Source organism: Peromyscus leucopus, chromosome 14, assembly GCF_004664715.2.
Source record: "Peromyscus leucopus breed LL Stock chromosome 14, UCI_PerLeu_2.1, whole genome shotgun sequence".
Lineage (NCBI taxonomy): Eukaryota > Metazoa > Chordata > Mammalia > Rodentia > Cricetidae > Peromyscus > Peromyscus leucopus.
In genome coordinates this window covers 75,509,842-75,529,262 of record NC_051075.1, presented here as the reverse complement: position 1 = coordinate 75,529,262, position 19,421 = coordinate 75,509,842, and the positions used below count along the sequence as shown (strand labels likewise).

General features: G+C 51.0%; 1 protein-coding gene across 6 annotated transcripts in view; it reads right to left on the bottom strand.

The window, feature by feature from the left end:
• Evl (Enah/Vasp-like) overlaps positions 1 to 19,421 on the bottom strand; it is a 147,510-nt gene that overhangs the window by 11,726 nt on the left and 116,363 nt on the right. For all 6 annotated transcript variants that reach the window (XM_028882113.2, XM_028882114.2, XM_028882117.2 and 3 more), the window contains exons 4-6: positions 2,985 to 3,048; positions 2,063 to 2,127; positions 463 to 692 (exon numbers count right to left, since the gene is read on the bottom strand). In XM_028882113.2, the coding sequence (XP_028737946.2) occupies positions 463 to 692; positions 2,063 to 2,127; positions 2,985 to 3,048 (359 nt within the window). The remainder of the gene's footprint in view (positions 1 to 462; positions 693 to 2,062; positions 2,128 to 2,984; positions 3,049 to 19,421) is intronic.

Below are 19,421 nucleotides of genomic sequence, written 5' to 3'. Positions count from 1 at the left end.
CTGCCAGTCCAACACTCCCAACTGCACAGGTCAAAAAAGGAGACTCTAGAGGAGGAGGACCAGGGACTGGCATGGTAGGCTCACAGGCTTGAGTCCTTGCCAAAGTCAGTTGGTCACAAGAGAGGAGGGAAGCAAATTTCAAGCCAGAGATATGCATCAGAGGCACTCTTTTATGACCACATGCTGCTCATTCCAGAGCACATGCACCCCAGGGGTGGGGAGCAAACTGAGTCAGCTGGAAGCGAGTTCCATGGGAAAAGCAAAGGGAGATTCAGCACTTATTAACTAAGGCAGCTTGCAGCTGACAAAGTGCTGTCCCTGTTTACTTGTTTAGTAACTGGCAGAGGGCTGGCTGGGCCTGGGCACAGCCTTTTGTCCAGTGTCCCACTGACGGCAGGTGAGGGCAGGGTGAGAGGTGCTTTGCTGATGTGTGAAGGGTGACTGGCATGTCCACCCTCTTACCCGCTGCACCCTCCTCAGCTTGGCTCCGGCCAGGGCAGCAGCCAGTCCTGATGCAGAGCTCTCATCGTGGTTGGCCCCCTGGGCTCCTCCAGCGGGCAGAGGGGGTGGGGGCGGGGGCGTAGCCCCTGTGGGTGGAGGTGGAACTGGGGGTGGAGGTGGGGGTGGAGGTCCACTACATGAGAGGGTGGCGCTGGCTGCCGATGAGGGATGCCCTGGTGGGAGGATGGGCCCTGAAATGCAATGGGGAGGAGTCAGTCTCCAACACCTAGCTGGTGTCCAGCCTGCTGTTTTTATTTCAGGTCCCTGGAAAAGAAGGAAGGGCAGCTTGCTCATCAGAGCGATGAGGAACAGAACAGTTTCCATCTCTCAGGAAGGCCCTGCAGAGCTCAGCCCTGTTACAATCACTCTCTATTCCAGTGTCTCCGGCATCTGGAGCCTCTCTATGGTATCCAGTGGCTTAACAAACTTCCTCTGGTTCCACCCATGCTTTTCTAGTGGGAGGGAGTTCCTGGCAGGGCCTTTTTCCATTCTAAGTCCTTGGCTCCATCTTAGCCATTGATTGAAATTGGTTTCAGGATATAACTGGGACTAACCCTTGGTCCCTGGGGACTGTAAACAGTAACTGTAGGTCCCAGCGCTGACCAGACTTTGTCAAGGAACCATGGATGCTGAGTGCTGGCGACTCACTGTGCACCCAGGCAGGCACCCCCTAGCCAATACTGCCTGAGCTTCCACTGTGTGTCAGGCACTGAGCCATGTGTGGGGGAAAACAGCGCAGGGTGCTTGAGACCTAGTCAAGAGAGAACACAGCATAGAGGTGAACACAGGCGTGCTGTGAGGCAGGCTCTACCAAGAGCAGGCACACAGGATGCCTGTGAAGGCTGAAGTTCTTGGGACCAGACAGGAGAGGAAGTGTCCAGTTAAGTGAAGGAAGCAGGGGTGAGCAAAGAGAACGGGAAGCCTGGGAGGAAAAGAGAGGAGGAGCTAATGCTGGCGTGGAAGTGGGAAGGAGAGTGCAGGGTAGGCTGCACTTCAGAGCTGTGTCCCAGCGTGATGGGAGGGGCTGACATGATGTCAGAACTGGACTTGCTCAAGGACTGTGCACAGGGGCATGGGCCACAGAGAGGAGGTGCTGTGGTATCAGGTGAGAGGGCAGTATCACCTGAGTGCAGGTGGAAAGCGCCTGAAAGCAGCTGGAGCTGTGTTCCCCCGAGCAAGACGGACTTGAGAACGCACTGAGCGAGTTAGGTAAGATGAGGCCACACAAGCACAAGGCCACTGGAAAGTCCTGTCCCTTCACTGCAGCCTGTCCTGGCACTCCCCTCTGGCCTCGGCCCCGACTCTGAGTGTCTCCTTGCTCGTGCTAGGACCAGCATGCCTTCCTGGGGGCAGGACTGCTGTCTGCCTTGTTGGTAGCATGTCTCTAGGTCTCAGCGCCCTGCTGACACTGAGATCGGGACAATGGGAGGCCCAGGAGGCTCCCCAATCCTCCAGTCCTAACCAGACTTGAGCCTGGTGGTGAAGCAGTGGAGTTGTCTGAGCTGGGGCCACCCCACCGGGCAGTGTGGGTGGAAGCTGGAGGGAGGGGACTCTCACTCACCTGTGGCAGAGATTCTTCGCTCCAGAGACTCCTGGCGGTGCTGCTGCTGCTGCTCCATCACTTGTCTGAAAAGCAACCAGAGCAGACACCTTGACCTCTCTGTGCCCCGAGAGCCCAGGCTCGAAATCTGGTTCTGTGGTACCCGAGAGCCACAGCACTGGGCTCTGTGTGTGTGCATTTGCATGTGCACACGTGTGTGGAGGCAAGAGGTCTACCCTGAATGTTGTTCCAGGGCATCATTCACTTTTTTTCTTTCTTTTGAGACAAGGTCTCTCACAGCAAGGCTGGCTGGCCGGTGAACTCAGGGTTTGCCTGGCTCTGCCTTCTAAACTTGGGGTTCAAGTGGGTGGTGCTATATCTAACTTTTTGTGGGAAAAAAAAGTGCATTGAGGCTCTAATCTGTGCCTTGCAAGCACTTTACTGACTGAGCGATCTCCTCCTATCGCTGGGCTACCCCTATAAAGACAGGGATGTGTTGGGTTCAAGTACCTAGATGGAAGACGATTGGCAAGCTGGAACATACTGAACAGGAAGCGTCTCAAAGCTCCTGTGACGCTCTGGCTGATTTGATTCAGTGGGCTGATGGGCTCACCTGGCTGTTTGGTGCTTATGGCTTCAATAGTTGTGGCCTCAGGAGAAATGGTCAGAAGACCATGTCTCCTTCTAGTCCCCCACCAGAGGGCCACCTGGTACTACAGAGTTACAGGCATGCTTCAGAAGGGGTTTATGGAAGTATGGATCTGCATGCCAGGGCCATGTATCCTTAATCTGCATTGAGCTCACAGATCTCTGGCACGCAGTAGATGTTCCCAGTTACCCCCGAGAGTGCTGGCCCGAGCTGTGCTGTGTCTCAGCTAGCCGAAGGGTGCTCTTGGCACTACTGGGAAGCTTTCAGGCCGGCACCTGTGAGACATGGGGTTACCTTCTCTGGATGTCCATCTCCTCAGGAGAGGGGCCATTCTGCACCTGACGCTGTGTGGCGGGGCCTGTAGGGAAGAGATGCAGAGTGGAGTGGTCAGTGGAGGGGGGAAAGGCCCCAACAAATCACTGGGATGGCATGCTCTCCACCCTCCTGGCCTTCTCTCCTGGGCAACCCCTGCATACGCTGGTCCCTCACTCACTCACTCTCTCCATTCCCTGGGGCTTCTCCCTCTGAAGCACAGGTGGGACCCCAAGTCCTAGCTGCTGACATGCACCCACTCTTCTTTAACAGCACGTGCTGCCTCTGCTTCCTCACTTGCCCGTTCCCTTGGCTCCAGTGTTAAGAATCATCCGCTCTGCTGGGTGGAGTGCAGGACTAATGCCTTCAGCAGGGGAGTGGCAGGGCCAGACTGAACCCAGGGACTACACGTGTGGGGTAGTCCCTCCTTGGACCTGCAGCTCACACTGGGAGTCTGGAGCTCTGAGCAGCACAGTGAGGTCCTGCTCCCTTTGTTCTGGGCCACCATGAAACCCTTTGGCCATACCCATTTTGGACCCAAAAGGGTAGGATCCCACTGCTGAGCCTAATGTTTACAGGAGGGCTGGTCCTGGGAGCCCACCTTAGCATGCTTTGTGCAACATTTAAAGAGAAATCTAGGCTGCTGCTCCAACCCAAGAAAGAGCTGATTGTTTCCCGAGGTCCAGGTGTCCCTCGGGAAGTGCGTGCTCAGTGGCTGGCGGAGGGGATGTGCAAGCAGCTTTGTTTCTACCTTTGGGTGAAGTGAGTGCAAGTTTACAACCTCAGACAGCAGAGAGACTCTTCAGCCTCCTGCAGCCCAGGGTCTTTGTCCTAACACTCTCCTGTGCAGAGAGTGTTACTGTACTATGGGAGCATGATCAGAGGAATGCCCAGGCACTTTCTTTACTTCATCTATATTTCAATTGTAATGCTCACACAGCTAGGTGGTGTCCATGAGGACTTGGGACTACCAAGGAAACCAGGCCCAAGAAGGTTGGATGACTTGCTCAAAGGTTATGCAAGATGCAGAGCACGACAAAATACTTGCTAAAGGTCACACTCTTTCTCAAGTTCAGTCTCACCATGATGTCAGACTGAGGCTGGCTTAATGAATGAGATGGTGGACTCACATGCCACCTGAAGAGCCTCCAGCTGCCCTGTCCCTAGACACTGCTCTCAGGTTTCACCTTCTGTCTGCACAGTACAAAGGGTTCCTTGACCCCTGCCTCACTCATTCTGGCGACTGCAGGTTTCACAGCACCTCAGCCCTCCATTCTGGGACTCTGCTGTTAGCCTCGCCAAGGCTGTGGAGGTTGAAATGAAAACCGTCCTCCATAGCCCTGGCAATCTGAACACCTGGTCACCAGTCAGTGGTGCTGTACGGGAGATTTAGGAGGCATGCGTTTGCTGGAGTGGGTTTGCCCCTGGGGGCAGGCTTTGGGAGTTCACAGCCTTGTGCTACTTTCAGTTTGTGCCCTCTGCTTCCTGTTCCTGCCACACTCCTTCCCACCATGATGCACTATCCCTCTGGGACTGTGAGCCAAAGTTAAGGAAGCTGCTTTTGGTTATGGTGTTTTCTCACAGCAGCAGACAAGTAACTAATTCACTGGCCTTAGGTTCTAGCTTGAACAACTGAGCTCCCCTCCAAGTTTAGCCTTTGTCCTTCCTCCTCCTGCATGCTGAGTTCCTATTCCAGCACCCTTGGGTTGCTCGTTGTCTGAGGCCTCGTCCCTACCTCAGGACTAAGACCCTGGATGCCTGGCCCACAGGGGCTGCTGCAGGGTCTGGCGGCAACCATGCTCAGTGTTCTGCTGTCATATACTTGGATTCCTTGATCTTCTTGCTGGCCTAGACTCCCAAACCCTCAGCTCCCCTGCTACTACAGAGAGCAGGATAAGGCCACCAGGAGCCATAGTCCCTCGCAGGCCCAGAGCTCTGTCCTGAAGACACACTTTAGAATCAGCCGAAAGCAGAAGATACCCCTGGATGTCCTCTTTCCTACCCACTGGTCCAGCTGTCCCATGACAGGGTCAGATAGAAGGCTTGGGTAAGAGGCTTATTCCTCCAGAATGGTTGCTGGTCCCTTGGGAAATCCTGGACAACAGCCCACTTACAAGGGCCTCTTCAGCAAGGCAGTTTTCTCAAGTGGGAGTAGGTATCAACAGGAAAGCTCTGGACATGACCAATAAGACACTGCTGACTACTGCAGATAACCTGGCTGATGGCTGTAACGACAGGCCAAGATGGCAGATTCATTGTGCCATCTCCGGCCTCCTGAGCTGAGCTGTGACCCTGTAGGATGTAGGCTAAGGAAAAGGAGGCCCCCTGTTCCCCTGATCTACCTTCTACAGATGAGTACTTAAGGGTATTTTTAAAAAAGATTTATTTTATTTTTATTTATGTATATGTGTCTCTGTGTCTGCCGAATAATCGTGGGTGCTCATGGTGGCTAGAGAGGGCACTGGATCCCCTGGGTGTTGCAGAATAATATTTTAAGGTGGGGCCGGGCGGTGGTGGCGCATGCCTTTAATCCCAGCACTCGGGAGGCAGAGCCATGTGGATCTCTGTGAGTTCGAGGCCAGCCTGGGCTACCAAGTGAGTTCAAGGAAAGGCGCAAAGCTACACAGAGAAACCCTGTCTCGAAAACCAAAAAAAAAAAAAAAAAAAATTTAAGGTGTGTTAGTTTTATGTTGCATTTGTTTAACTCTGTGAAGCTGTGTTACTGTGCCTGTATAAAACACCTGATGGTCTAATAAAGACTGAATGGCCAATAGCAAGGCAGGAGAAAGAATAGGTGGGGACGGCAGGCAGAAAGAATATATAGAAGGAGAAATCTGGGAGGAAAGGAAGAAGCTGCTAGAGAAGGAGAAGGGGGAGGACCCAGGGGCCAGCCACCCAGCTACACTGCAAGCCACAGACTAACAGTAAGATTTACAGAAGTAAGAGAATGGGAAAAGCTCAGAGGCAAAAGGTAGAGAGGATAATTTAAAGTTAAGAAAATCTGGCAAGAAACAAGCCAAGCTAAGGCCAAGCATTCATAATTAAGAATAAGCCTCTCTGTGTAATTTATTTGGGAGCTGGGTGGCGGGCCCCCAAAACAAAACCCCCCAACCACACTTGGGGTTGGACTCAAAGGTGGCTGCATGGAGGTGTGACGTGCTTGCTGCACAAGCTTGAGGCCCGATCCCCAGAACCCGTGTAAAAGCTAGGAGTGGTGACATAGACCTGTAACCCTCACAGGGCATGACTGGCAGCTGTGAGTCCAGCTCCTGCAGTGGGTCTTGCCCCTGGCAGCAGGCCAGGCAAGAGATGGAAGAGAAGAGGTAGGACTAGGTCCTCCTCTCAGAACACAAACAGCTGCTAGGGGATAGAGGCTGAGCCTCAGCTGAAACCAGAACCCAAACTTGCCTGCTTCAGGCCCACAGGACTATGATGGTTCTTGGGAAGGAGTGACTTCCCGATGCTGGGGAGGTCTGCTTCCTAGCCTCAATTCCAAGTGCCACCACCCACTAACTCTTCCCAAACATCTGGGAAATCAGAAGATGTCCTCTATCCTTGAAGGTCACAAGGTGGGAGCCACAACAGGAAATAAACAAGAAAAGAGAATGAAGAGGGGCCAGTCTCCATCTCTGGGCTCACAGATGTAAGTAGAACGACAGGAGGAGAGAGGAAGCTGGCTGGAGAAGATGGAACAGAAAGACCCAGCAGAGTGTAGCTGGAAGACAGTGGGAGACAGGAGACTGAATCCCCTCTAAGAGAGCAGTCAGCACTGGGCAGGGAAGAAACACACCCAGAACCCACTGCAGGTGAAAAGCCAGTGAGAGCAGCCCCTCCACCCTTCCCAGTGAGAGCAACCCCCTCCACCCTTCCCAGTGAGAGCAACCCCCTCCACCCTTCCCAGTGAGAGCAACCCCCTCCACCCTACACAGTGAGAGCAACCCCCTCCACTCTACACAGTGAGCAACCCCCTCCACCCTACACAGTGAGAGCAACCCCCTCCACCCTTCCCAGTGAGAGCAACCCCCTCCACTCTACACAGTGAGCAACCCCCTCCACTCTACACAGTGAGCAACCCCCTCCACCCTTCCCAGTGAGAGCAACCCCCTCCACCCTACACAGTGAGAGCAACCCCCTCCACTCTACACAGTGAGAGCAACCCCCTCCACCCTACACAGTGAGAGCAACCCCCTCCACCCTACACAGTGAGAGCAACCCCCTCCACTCTACACAGTGAGCAACCCCCTCCACCCTACACAGTGAGAGCAACCCCCTCCACCCTACACAGTGAGAGCAACCCCCTCCACCCTTCCCAGTGAGAGCAACCCCTCCACCCTCCAGTGAGAGCAACCCCCTCCACCCTACACAGTGAGAGCAACCCCTCCACCCTTCAGTGAGAGCAACCCCCTCCACCCTTCCCAGTGAGAGCAACCCCCTCCACCCTACACAGTGAGAGCAACCCCTCCACCCTTCCAGTGAGAGCAACCCCCTCCACCCTACACAGTGAGAGCAACCCCCTCCACCCTACACAGTGAGAGCAACCCCCTCCACTCTACACAGTGAGCAACCCCCTCCACCCTACACAGTGAGAGCAGCCCCCTCCACCCTACACAGTGAGAGCAACCCCTCCACCCTACACAGTGAGAGCAACCCCCTCCACCCTTCCCAGTGAGAGCAACCCCTCCACCCTTCCCAGTGAGAGCAACCCCCTCCACCCTTCCCAGTGAGAGCAACCCCCTCCACTCTACACAGTGAGAGCAACCCCCTCCACCCTACACAGTGAGAGCAACCCCCTCCACTCTACACAGTGAGCAACCCCCTCCACCCTACACAGTGAGAGCAGCCCCCTCCACCCTTCACAGGCTTCAAGACTAAGCAAGCTTGCGGGGCGTGGTGGCGCTCACCTTTAATCCCAGTACTGGGGAGGCAGAGGCAGGCAGATCTCTGAGTTCAAGACCAGCCTGGTCTACAAAGAGAGTTCCAGGACAGCCACAGACAGACATAGTGAGACCCTGTCTTGAAAAATAAAACAAAACAAAAAACAACAAAAAATACTGAGTAATCTTATTCTTGAAACTGAGGTAAATCTGTAAAAACCATGTAACTTGCCATGCTTTCAGCTAATTAAAAAAAAAATCACTATTTTGGGAGGAAATGCACCTGAGCGATATATTATTAGTCTTCTACTAGTTTTTGCTGATGTGTGGGTCATAATGGTCATCTGGATTTTTTTTCAAGTATTTGAAACCTACTTTTCTGGAAATCACTGACCCTTTGGTGATCTTGTGTCAAAAGAAGGCCCCAAATTCCACTCTGAGATCATGCTAATGTCCTCATACCCCAACCCATTCCATGTTTGAGGCAGGATGACCTTGAACTCCTGATCCTCCGGCCTCTATCTCCTAAGCTAGGTATTGTTATAGGCATACCTTTTTTCTTTCTTTGTCTTTTTATGTAGCGTAGGCTGGCTTCTACTTCACAGTTCTCCTGCCTTGGCTCCCTGAATTCTGGGATCACAGGCCTACGTCACCACCCCTAGCTGTGCTGTGAATTCTTGAAAAGCCTCCAGGGTGGATTGTGAAGATGATTATGCACAGGCAGAGCATGGATTAGTCTACTCCCACCACCTTTCCCACACCTCAAAACACCCTGTTTTGCCCACGAGTACCTTCAAACCCTATCCTGGGGAGGCTGGTCTGAGACCGCTCTCCCATCTCCACACTTGACCACCTTGTGAATAAACTCTTTCTCTTTCAAAACCCATCAGTTTCAGTGGCTGGCACACTATGGAGAGGAAACAGTTCCGATGCGTACAATCACACTCCTTACGTATACTGCACCCCTCCGTGTATGTGCACACACATGCATTTATGCACGTGTCTGAGGGTGCATGTGCATGTGTAGGTCAGAGGACAAGCTCAGGATGTCATTTCTCAGGTGCCATTCAACTCTCACCGGCCTAGAACACACCCACTCAGCTAAGCTAGCTGGCCAGTGAACCCAAGGGATCTGCCTGCCTCTGCCTTCCCAGTCCAAGATTGTAAGTACATATCATCACTCCTTTTGTATGTGGGTTCTGGGGTTCATACTCAGGTTCTCAAGCACTTTACTGAGTTATCTCCCTAGGCAGTGTACTGCTCCTCTATAGAGGACTACCCTAATACCTGTCTTTGCTATAAGGATTTGCTAAGAATTTTGAAAATGGTACCATCATATTCGGGAATGCTGCCCTTGTGTAGGGGAAGGGATGAGGAGACAGCAGAGAAAAAAGAATTGGGGTTCAGCTTCAGAGAGAATGAACCACATGCAGACAGCTCCCCTCTGCCGCCATTGCCCTCACACCTGGCCAAGATGCTGAGACATGGACAAGTCAGGTCATGAGTGCCCGGGTGCACAAAGTGCTCTGTATCCGGCCTTTCGTGTTGAGCTTCTGTGCTTACTCAGGCATGTTTGTGTGTTTGTCAGGTTCAGAAGACAGGAAGAGCACAGGCACAGTCTAAGCATGCCTCCACCGTTGACACCTCCAGATTCCCAGCACCCTCACAATTCCTGGCACCCAGTCAACATACAATGAATACTTGATGAGTAAAGATGGCTGACAAACTCTCTGGAGATCTCCAAGCAATGGCTGAGCACACTGGTGACAAAAAAAAAAAATCTTAGAAAAACAGCAGAGGTCTATAGTTCAAAGACTCTCAGAGCAGGCAAGAGTGGCTAAGCCAGAGCCCGTACCCAATAAACTTCAAGAGAACAGAGCAGGTGAGGCATTCTGGGTCACCTGTAGTGGCTGGGGTAAAGGAGGAAAGGACTAGAAAACACTGGGTATCAACTGGGTCCTGTGCGGAAAATCCTCTTCGTGTCTGAAAACTTTCGGGCCAGAGCTGTCCCCACAAGCCTGATGGGATCAGAGGGGTGGTCTTCTGGGGGAACCATGCTCTGCTCTCCTCTAGTCCTCCCACTAGCCCTCAGTCTCACCTTTCAGCTCCTTCCCATTCCTGGCTGTGCTCTTCTAGCATGCTTACATTTATAGAAATCTCCTTCAGGGTGATTTTATTTCACTGTATTTATTTTTGGCATTTTGAGACAGGATTTCACTGTGTAGCTCAGGCTGGTCTTGAACTCGCAGCTTCCTGGGTTCTGGGATTAGACTTTGCTGGGTTTGCCACTAAGTAAGTGCTGTGGGGAGTTCTTTACTTCTTTGGGCCTCAGTTTCCTATACATGCAAAAGATGGAAATAAGGATCATTTATCTCTAACCCCCCTATCCTGCCTTTGGTCCTAGGGATTAAATCTGGGGCCTTGTGCATGCTAGGCAAATGCTCTGCCATTGAGCAGCAAATCTGCTCCAGCCTCCAAACCTTTACAATTCAAAAGGACAAACTAGGAAACGTACCAAATATTGACATTGGGTATCTTGGCATAGTGAAGTTTCTCCTCATTTTGAATTTTCAAATTATGCAGGTACCACCTTTGGGACAGGTAAGTAAGTGGCTATAAGTCCCTGCAGTCCCTTGCCTGGGTGTCTTGTGTAACTTGACATTCTGAGGAGGGCAGCTGAAGCAAGTTGCCAGCTGCTCCTAATAAGAGTCTCCTGCTCCCTCCCTTCCCACCCATGAGACTCAGGACAGCAGCCCCCACTCCTCTGGGACAGAGCACAGGCTAAGTTTCCAGCTATCCTCTATAGGAAAGGCATCTCCTGGCCTTTTGAAAAGATGGAACCTGAGATCCCGGGAGTGCCAGAGACAAAGGACCTACACCCGCTCAGTAACGCCTGATACAACTTCTGGCCAGCAAACGACAGCCACCTGGTCTGAGCTGGGCAGTCTCCCAAGCCCTCTTGAGTCGCTCTCCGCTTCCCTTGCTACCGTCTCTCTAGCTGCTTGCTTTCCCTCTTTCCCTGTTGGCTGGAGACTAGGCCCTTCCTTCTGCATGGGTGTTGTTCCTGCTGCCATGCAGACAAGTGTCCACGTAAGAAGGGAGTCCGAGACCCAGGATCTGACCACTATAGAGTTACCTGCTCCAAGCTACACAGGAAGACTGGAGCAAGCTCCCAGGACAAATGTCCCCCAGCCCAGGACTCTAGCTAGCCCCTTTAGCATCTTATACTCAGTCTTGGCTACATAAACCTCCACATCCGTACTTATAAGGCAAAGGCAGCTCCTGTGTCAAGCTCACCAGTGGACAAAAGCTTGACCACCACCACCTTCCACTTTTTTTTTTTTTTTTTTTTTTGAGACAGCATCTCACTATATAGCTCTAGCTGGCTTGGAATTCATTCTGTAGACCAGGCTGGTCTGGAATTCACAGAGATCCACCTGCCTCTGCCTCCTAATGCTGGGATTAAAGGCAGGTGCCACCATGCCTGCCCACCTCCACATTTTAATGCTAGTTTAGTTGCTTGCTTAAAGGAATGCTGCATGAATTTTCCAGTCTTTTCTAGTCTCTGGGACAGCAATTTAGACTCATGATGGCTGACAGCCAGTGGCTGTTGTGTTCAGATAATATCTTTGTTGGCTGATCTGCCACCGCTGATACTCTAGCAACAGTCCCTCATCCCTGAGCCCTGACCCTGGGCTGGATAGTTATAACTGGACTCCTTGTAACCAGCAGACACCACCTGGTCCAAGAGGTCAGGCTGTGAAAGCTCTGTTGCATGGGAAGACCTTTCTTACAAACAGGGAGACTGCTTCCAAGAAGGGAGAAGCCCAGGCCACACAGGGAAAAGAACTGACCAGCCCTTGCCATTGGGCTTCAGAAATAACATGGCAGAGGAGAGGACCTCTTCTAATTTTGACAGGTAACAGCTAGAGACTTGGTACCAGTGAGTACCTCTTCTATGGTCCCCCACCCTCTCTTTGCATAGAGGGGTCTTGAGAACCCAGGGATCGGGCAGTGGCTTCCCCAAGGTTATGTCCACATCAGAGCCAACACAAAGCCAGTAGTTTTCCTAGTGACAATTTTTTCACCTCTTCCCTAAAAAAACTCATTAAAGGACACAAAATTAATCTTAAAATGAAGCTCAAACAGAATAAATTACACTAACCATCTCATATCTTTATGGCTTACAAATCATTTTCATATCACTTTGGGGGATTAAACTGCCTAATTTTTCAGTAGGATATACTAGTTTTCCTTTATAGGTAGGGAAACTGAGTCTCAACTTGGGAAAGGTGGACCTCTCACCTGAGGTGATCAGACCTCTCTCGGGCACTCGAGCTGGAGCAAGAGCCCAGGCCTCTCAATGCCGGTTTATCCTGCCACTTCTGCAAAGACTCTGGAGGCAGTGAGAGATGCTGTCCCCAGGATGCAGCACTCAGCCCCACTACCCAGCCCCAGCAACTGGGAATAGAGAAGAATCCCAAGAAGAACAGGAAGGAGAGGGAGGAGCTCCATCACCTACAGGTCACTCTGCAAAGCACGGTGCAGTCACAGTGGCAGAAGCAGAAGCAGTGAAAGGTCCACTCCCTGCTGACCATTACGGGCAGGGCTCCTCTGCACAGTCGGCGAGGCGCCTTTCGCATCCTGGCCACTTACCTCCTCTTCCTCAGCCGTCTGGCTGGTGCAGTGGTAACCGATATGCTGTCCTGCGGGCAAGTGGGCTTCACTTTGTCAATCTTTAATGAAGCTTCCCAGCTAACCTATCAGAACCCTCCTGGCTACCTGATTCCAACATGCTCCATGGCCCCGAGGGACTGTGTAGACAGACCCCTTGTAGCAGCTCTGCTCACAGGCTTCAAGGATACCAGATGTCTGTCTGCAGGGACCTCCCATCCCAGCTCTCCTCTTACCCTGATGGAAGCGGGGAACGTGTGCAGGGATTGAGGACAGGTGAGCAGAGAGATGAAATCCTGGGCACTGTGCAGCTTTGCCACTGGCTCCTGCCTGGTCCTCCCTAGGCCGCTTATTCCTTTGTCACCAATCTATCTGCCTTCCCTCCTAACACGCTCCTGTCATCCTGAGCTTTTTCTAGTCTTCCCAGCTCCAAGGTGTGTGCAGGAGTGACTAAACTGTCAGCAAACATTCACTGCTCACACGACACTGCCACCCTTACTGTCTCTGGGCATGCCACTGCACACTCAGCCTTGCCTCGGTGCTGCCATGCCTGTGGGTAGAGCGACGACGGCGTCTTCTGTGTGCCAGGCCAGTGTTCCTGTTCCTGCTGTGGCCTGGTTCACAAAGCCTGGCTCTGCAGCTGTCATAGTTGTTTCTTTGGGGTGTGCCATGAACACTACCTTCCAGAGCAGAGCTGCTATGGTGGCCACAGACACTTTGCTGTCAGCTATGGCACGAGACAGGCAAAACAGTGACAGCCAGGTCGACAGGAACAGCAATGGGAGGTATCACCAGACCCTGAGATGCCAGACATCATTGCTCTGTTTACTCTAGCTGCTCCTGCTCCTTGGGGGCTGTCAACTTGACACAACCTAGAGCCACCTCAGAAAAAGTCTTGCTGCTGTGGATATCACTCTATGTAAATAAAACACTGATGGCCAATGACCAGGCAGGAGGTAGGTGGGACAAGGAGAGAGGAGAATTCTGGGGAAGGAGGGAGAGAGACTGCAGCACCGCAGGAGAAGCAGCATGAGGCTCTGTAAGCCACAGCCACGTGCAGTATAGATTTATAGAAAGGGTTAATTTAAGATAAAAGAACAGTTAGCAAGAAGCCTGCCATGGCCATACAGTTTATAAGTGATATAAGCGTCTGAGTGATTATTTTATAAGTGGATTGTGGGCTGGGGCCTGGAGAGAAGTCCTCCAGCTACATCTTGCAGGGTCCAGAGAAGAGAAAGCTAGTTGAGAGCAAACAAGGATGCATTTATTTGCTCTTCACTCTTGAACGTGGCTGTGACTAGCTGCTTAAGTTCCTGCTTCGATGTCCCTGAAGGGATGGTATGTAAACTCTGTAAGCCAAACAAACCCCTTTCTCCCCTGGGTCGTTTCTGGCCAGGATGTTTCACACTAGCAGCAAAAATGAAACCAGAGCAGGGGTGGGTGTCGAGGTTGGCTGGCTGGCTGGCACTCTTTGGAGATGGTCACTGTTCCTGAATCCCCCAGTAAACACACTGGTCTAAGCTGGACATGGAGCCAGCTGGCACCCTCTGTCTGGGCTGCACACATGCTGCTCTGTGACCCCTGGGAGAAGTAACACAACAGCCGCTCTCTGTACTTCACCTGCCTTTACTACTACTCAGGAGGCTGAGGCAGCTGCTTCTTTTTCTCTCCTCCTCCACTGTGGGCTTCTCTGAGTGGCCTAATCCAATGCTTGTTATCAATAGTGTGGACTGCTCGTCAATCAACCTCCCCTGTACCGCAGCACCCAGGGTAGGGTCTGGCATAACACACACAGGGTACCCACATTCTATATGGGATACCAAAGTTAGCAGCGTTTACAAGAGATGTCTATTTCCCCACATGGACTGTGCTTTCTCCTGAAAACTGTAAATGCATGCTCTCTGACGTGTCTATATATGTGGTGATATTTTGTTTGTTCATTAACAAATAAATCTTGCCTGAAGATCAGCGTACAGAGCTAGCCACTAGAGGCCAGGCAGTGGTGGCACATACCTTTAATCCCAGCACTTGGGAGGTGGAGACAGGAAGTGATATGGCTGGGCAGAGAGAGGAAGTGATAAGGCGGGGTGGAGACAGGAGCTTGGCCCCTTTCAGGCTGAAGATTCAGAACTGGTAAGAAGTCTCTCTAGTGGCTTACTCCTTTACTGACCTTTCAGCATTTACCCTGATATCTGGCTCTGGGTTTTTATTACTAAGATCAATCAGGATTTATGCGAGGACTTCCCATCAGCCTCCCACTGGCCTCTTCTCAGGCTTGCCTCCTTAAGCTTGTGTTCACAGGTTAAAAATCAGAAAGTATAGTCCTTTCTCAGCATTCCTTGGACAGGGAACTATAAAGACTCCACAGTGCTTCTCATGGGGGACAGGCAGTCTGGCACCTGAGGTCTCTTGGATTCCTGACCTAGCTTCTCACTACCTCTTCTCATCAGTGACCCTACTTGGATCAGGCAGCTAAGCCCATGGAACTCCTCCTTCTCTAATGTATGGACTCCCTGGAGTTGCTCCTCATAGTGATACCTGCTCCCTCTGTGCTTCTCTGGAGCATCACGCAGACATGCCAAGTACATACGACTATTTTTAAAGACTAGGTCTTGCCATGTAGCTGGGGTTGGTCTTGAATTCATGATCTCCTTGCTTTGGCCTCATGAGTCCTGAGCTCCTGAGTTAAGTGGTAGGATTCCAGGTGTGTACTATCATATTCAGCTAAAAAGTATGGATTTTTTTGAAGTTTTGTTTTTATTTTATGTATTTCCTGTATTTATGTCTGTGCAAAAAGTACCAGGAAGGCCAGAAAAGGACTCTGGACCCTGAATCAAGCCCTTGCATTTCTGGGGAATAGTAGGAGACTAGTATGTCTAGATAAACACAAGGTGGAGTAAGGAGAGGCAATCCAGAAAGGCAGCCAGGACTAGAGCATGCAAACCCTGTAACAGCTTGGACTTCATTCTGAGTTAAGACTGATGGCCCTGAGAGCTCTGGTTGAAGAAGAAGTGATCAGGTTGTACCTAGAACTGGAAAGATCTGCTTGCTGTGTGGAAAAGAGACTCAGGTGGGCTACATGCAGGGATAGTCAAATTGACTAGGTGGGTGTTATAAAAACCCACTTGTTTTAAATGAATGGAAAGTTGGATGAAGGCAGGCAGCAGACAAGCAGGTGGGCACAGGGCCTCATAATTACACACCCTATCTACTCTAGAAAGCTAAAGTTGCATCTCAACTTCAGGACTTGGCTTTCCAAGCCCTGGGGATGACTATTTACTACTATTTGAATTGGCTCTTCTCATACAAGAGTTGAAGTTGGCAAAAAGCCACTTGTGAAATTATTATTGCTGTGTTTTTTTATTTGAGACAAAGATTCATTATGTAGCCCAAGCTGGTGTTAAACTTGAAGCAATCCTCCTGCTTGGCCTCCCAAGTGCTAGGATTACAGGTGTGTATTACCACACCAGGTATGGAGTTATTCTGTAGGAAAGAGATCATACATGCTGAGAGAAAAAGAAAGTGAACATAAATGAATTCCCCACTTACTCTAGCATCTCTGCCCACAAAGATGGGCCAAGTGAAGTGTTCCTAATTAGCCCCTGGTGAAGGTGGGAGGGGCTGCAGGACCGGGTGGGACATAGGAAACTTCCAACTACAGTGGGTTATCGTTAGGCAGACAGTGTGCTAGCAGCCACACAAGCAGACTCTTTGAGAGGCCGTGTGATAGGCAGAGCCCTGGACTGAAAACTGAAGTCTCTCTCACTAGTGTAGCATTCAGCAAATTATGGAATGATGTGAACCTTTGCTTTCTCATTCTTAAAGTAGAGGCAACAGTTCCTAACATCTCTTTCCAGGATCCAGGAGATACTATGAAGACGCAGGGAGGCTAGGGGACTGTACAACGACAGTGTGGAAAGGGAGGGTTTTTCCTTTCTGTAAAGAGCTTATGACAGTCCCAGGGCTGTCACACCAGCAATGTGAGATCCAAAGGGACCAGGGCTCCATCCTGTCTCCCTTACCATAACTCGAGCCTCAAAAGGGCAATGATGTCTACTTGATACCTACCTGTCTCTCTCCCGCCCTCCCTCCCTATTTATGTATTTGTTTATATGTATGCATGTATGGAAGTCAGAGCACAACTTTCAGGAGTTGGTTCTTTCATTCCAGCATTGTGGGTCCTGAACTCTGGTTGTCAGGCTTGGCAGCAAGCGCCTTTATCAGCTAAGCCATCTCACCAGCCCTTGTGTCCACTTTAAAGATAAGGAAGCTAAGACTTGGCATGGGGGTTTGGGGAATGGACTGCTTTAGGCACACAGTTGCTAAGGATGAGTGTGTGGAGCAGATGCAGGCAGCTAGGGCACAGCAGGGCCTCCAGTCTCTGTCCCTCCTGCCACTGCCTGTGTTGACTATAGGTATTGTCACCTTACCTGGCTGCTCTCTGAGTCCCCAGGACAGGAGTGCATCAGGTGGGTATGCTCTAGCTCACTGTCTCACAAACTCTCAGTGGGTATGTGGTGTTTCTGGAGCCTGAAGCCCCAAAGGCACATTGTTAAGGAAGTGACCTGGTGGTGGAGAAGGAGACAGCCTTTCTCTTCTGGGAGGTACACTGCAGCAGATGAGCCAGCAGCACTTTAAAGGACAAGGCCACAGCAGGAGGATTGTGCGATGCTCAGGGATCAAAGGTTCCCATGAAGGACACCCTAAAGCGCAGGCACAGCCTTTCCTCAGATCTTGATGTAAACTCCCAAGCCACCAACCTGCTCCCCACGGAGACCACGTCCCATCGTCCTGTGTGCCCCAGTACACTATCAGCACTGTCACCTGAGTGACAGTGGGGACCCCTGCTTTGTAAGGAGAGGAATTTCAAGCTGCCGTAGTGATTTTCAGGTGACAAAGAACTTGTATAATGTCTCATGCTGCCCTCACACCCCACACCCTCGTGACAACCCATTTCACAGATGGAGAAACAGTCTTAGAAAGGGTAAGTGACTTCACAGGGCTGGAGAACAGATCTCTCCTATGGAAGTTTTTATGCTCACAGATCAGCACAAGGGGAAACAGGAATGCTAAACTCACAGAGCTGTTTCTTCAAAGGGAGGGATACATAACTTGTTATCCAACCAGAAGTTTGGGAGCAGATGTGGTTAACAGCCTGATAACCTTAGCGATGTCTGTGTGGCAGAGACCACACCGGATCCTTCCAAGACCTTTTTCATGAGCTTGTCTATAGAACCTAGCATTATGGAAGGTGTCATATGTAGTCAATCTATAGAACCCACCTTTTTTTTTTGTTTTGTTTTGCTTTGTTTTTTTTCGAGACAGGGTTTCTCTGTGTTGTTTTGGTGCCTGTCCTGGATCTCACTCTGTGGCCTTTAACTCACAGAAAGCCACCTGGCTCTGCCTCTCGAGTGCTGGGATTAAAGGTGTGCGCCACCACCGCCCGGCTAAAACCCATCTTTATGGAAGGTGTCACATGTACTTTACAAAGAATTTTGATGTAGTCACACCTTAAGCTTTATTGTGTATATGGGATTGAGTTAATTATCACCAGGAAAGTTTACATCAAATTGTGCTGGGCTTAAATATGCCTAAACTAAATTATTCAAGGTCAGACTCCTGAAGTTTGAACCAACACCAGCTACTTAGTCATGAGTGATCTCCACATATTGTTACTCTGCAGGCCATGGTGGTCACAGAGACCTGCACACTGTTCAGGTCTGCATCCAAAGCTCCTTTTGCAGCACATACACCTCATGGCCACAGTCACAGGTCCTTCACCAAGGCCGATGGTGGGATGGTGTGCTTCTTGGTTTGGGGTGGTGCTCAGCAGGCCAAGGTGACGGGTGCGATTTCTGTGTGAGACAATTCCATTGACCATGTCCCTCAATCACAGATAGCACCCCTCACCTTGAGCCCAGTTTCACAGGTGGCAAACGGTGCTGATGATTCAGAAGCTTCATCGTGGTCTTCAGAAGAGGATAGTGAGGCAGGGAATATGGAGTACGTACGCAAGGTGCACAGAATGACACAGGAACACATGGTGAACTTGCTCACTCACTCACTCATTCACTCACTCATTTACTCATGCACATGGCATGAGTAACACATGGCAATCTCTTTAGGATGCAAATAAATACAGATATGGAAGACAAGGCGCTTGCTCCAAAGGAGCTCACAGACCAACCAAGCCAACCAAGAGTGCTGGCCAATGGAATGGCAACAGTGTGTTCATAGCTAGGGAAAGGATCCAAGGTTCTCTGAGCATCTGGGATGGCTTCACAGACAGAGCAATGGAAAAGAGAGGTCACCAACAGGAGAGCACAGGGCCAGGGCATGAAGTCAATTAAGGCAGGATGCATTGTCGAGGGCTGTGCAGATCAACAACTTAAGAAGCGCTGGCAGTCAGGCCAGATGGATGCTTGGCCCTCTTCAGGAAGTGAAGTAAAGGCTAACTTGTTAGGTCTGTCCTCACACTTCAGGAGAGGGACAGTAAATGTATGGGGCTGAGGATGCTGGTAAGAGACCATAAGATAGCAGAGTTCTCCTAGGACACAGCCCAGCACCTGAAGCTGAGTTAAGGACTAGGGGTTAGTAAATGAACTCCAGATCTACCACACCCCCTGGTCCTGGCTTGCTCCCCAAGCCTGGTCAGGTTGTACTGAGGGCTCCTACACCAGATATCATGCTGGATTTGTCTGTTTGTTTGTTTTTCGAAACAGGGTTTCTCTGTGCAGACTAAGCTGGCCTCGAACTCGGAGATCCGCCCGTGTCAGCCTCCCAAGTGCTGGGATTAAAGGCGTGCACCACCACTGCTGGTAAGTCACCGCATCATGCTGGATTTTGAAAGTCTAGGGATAAAAAGGACCAT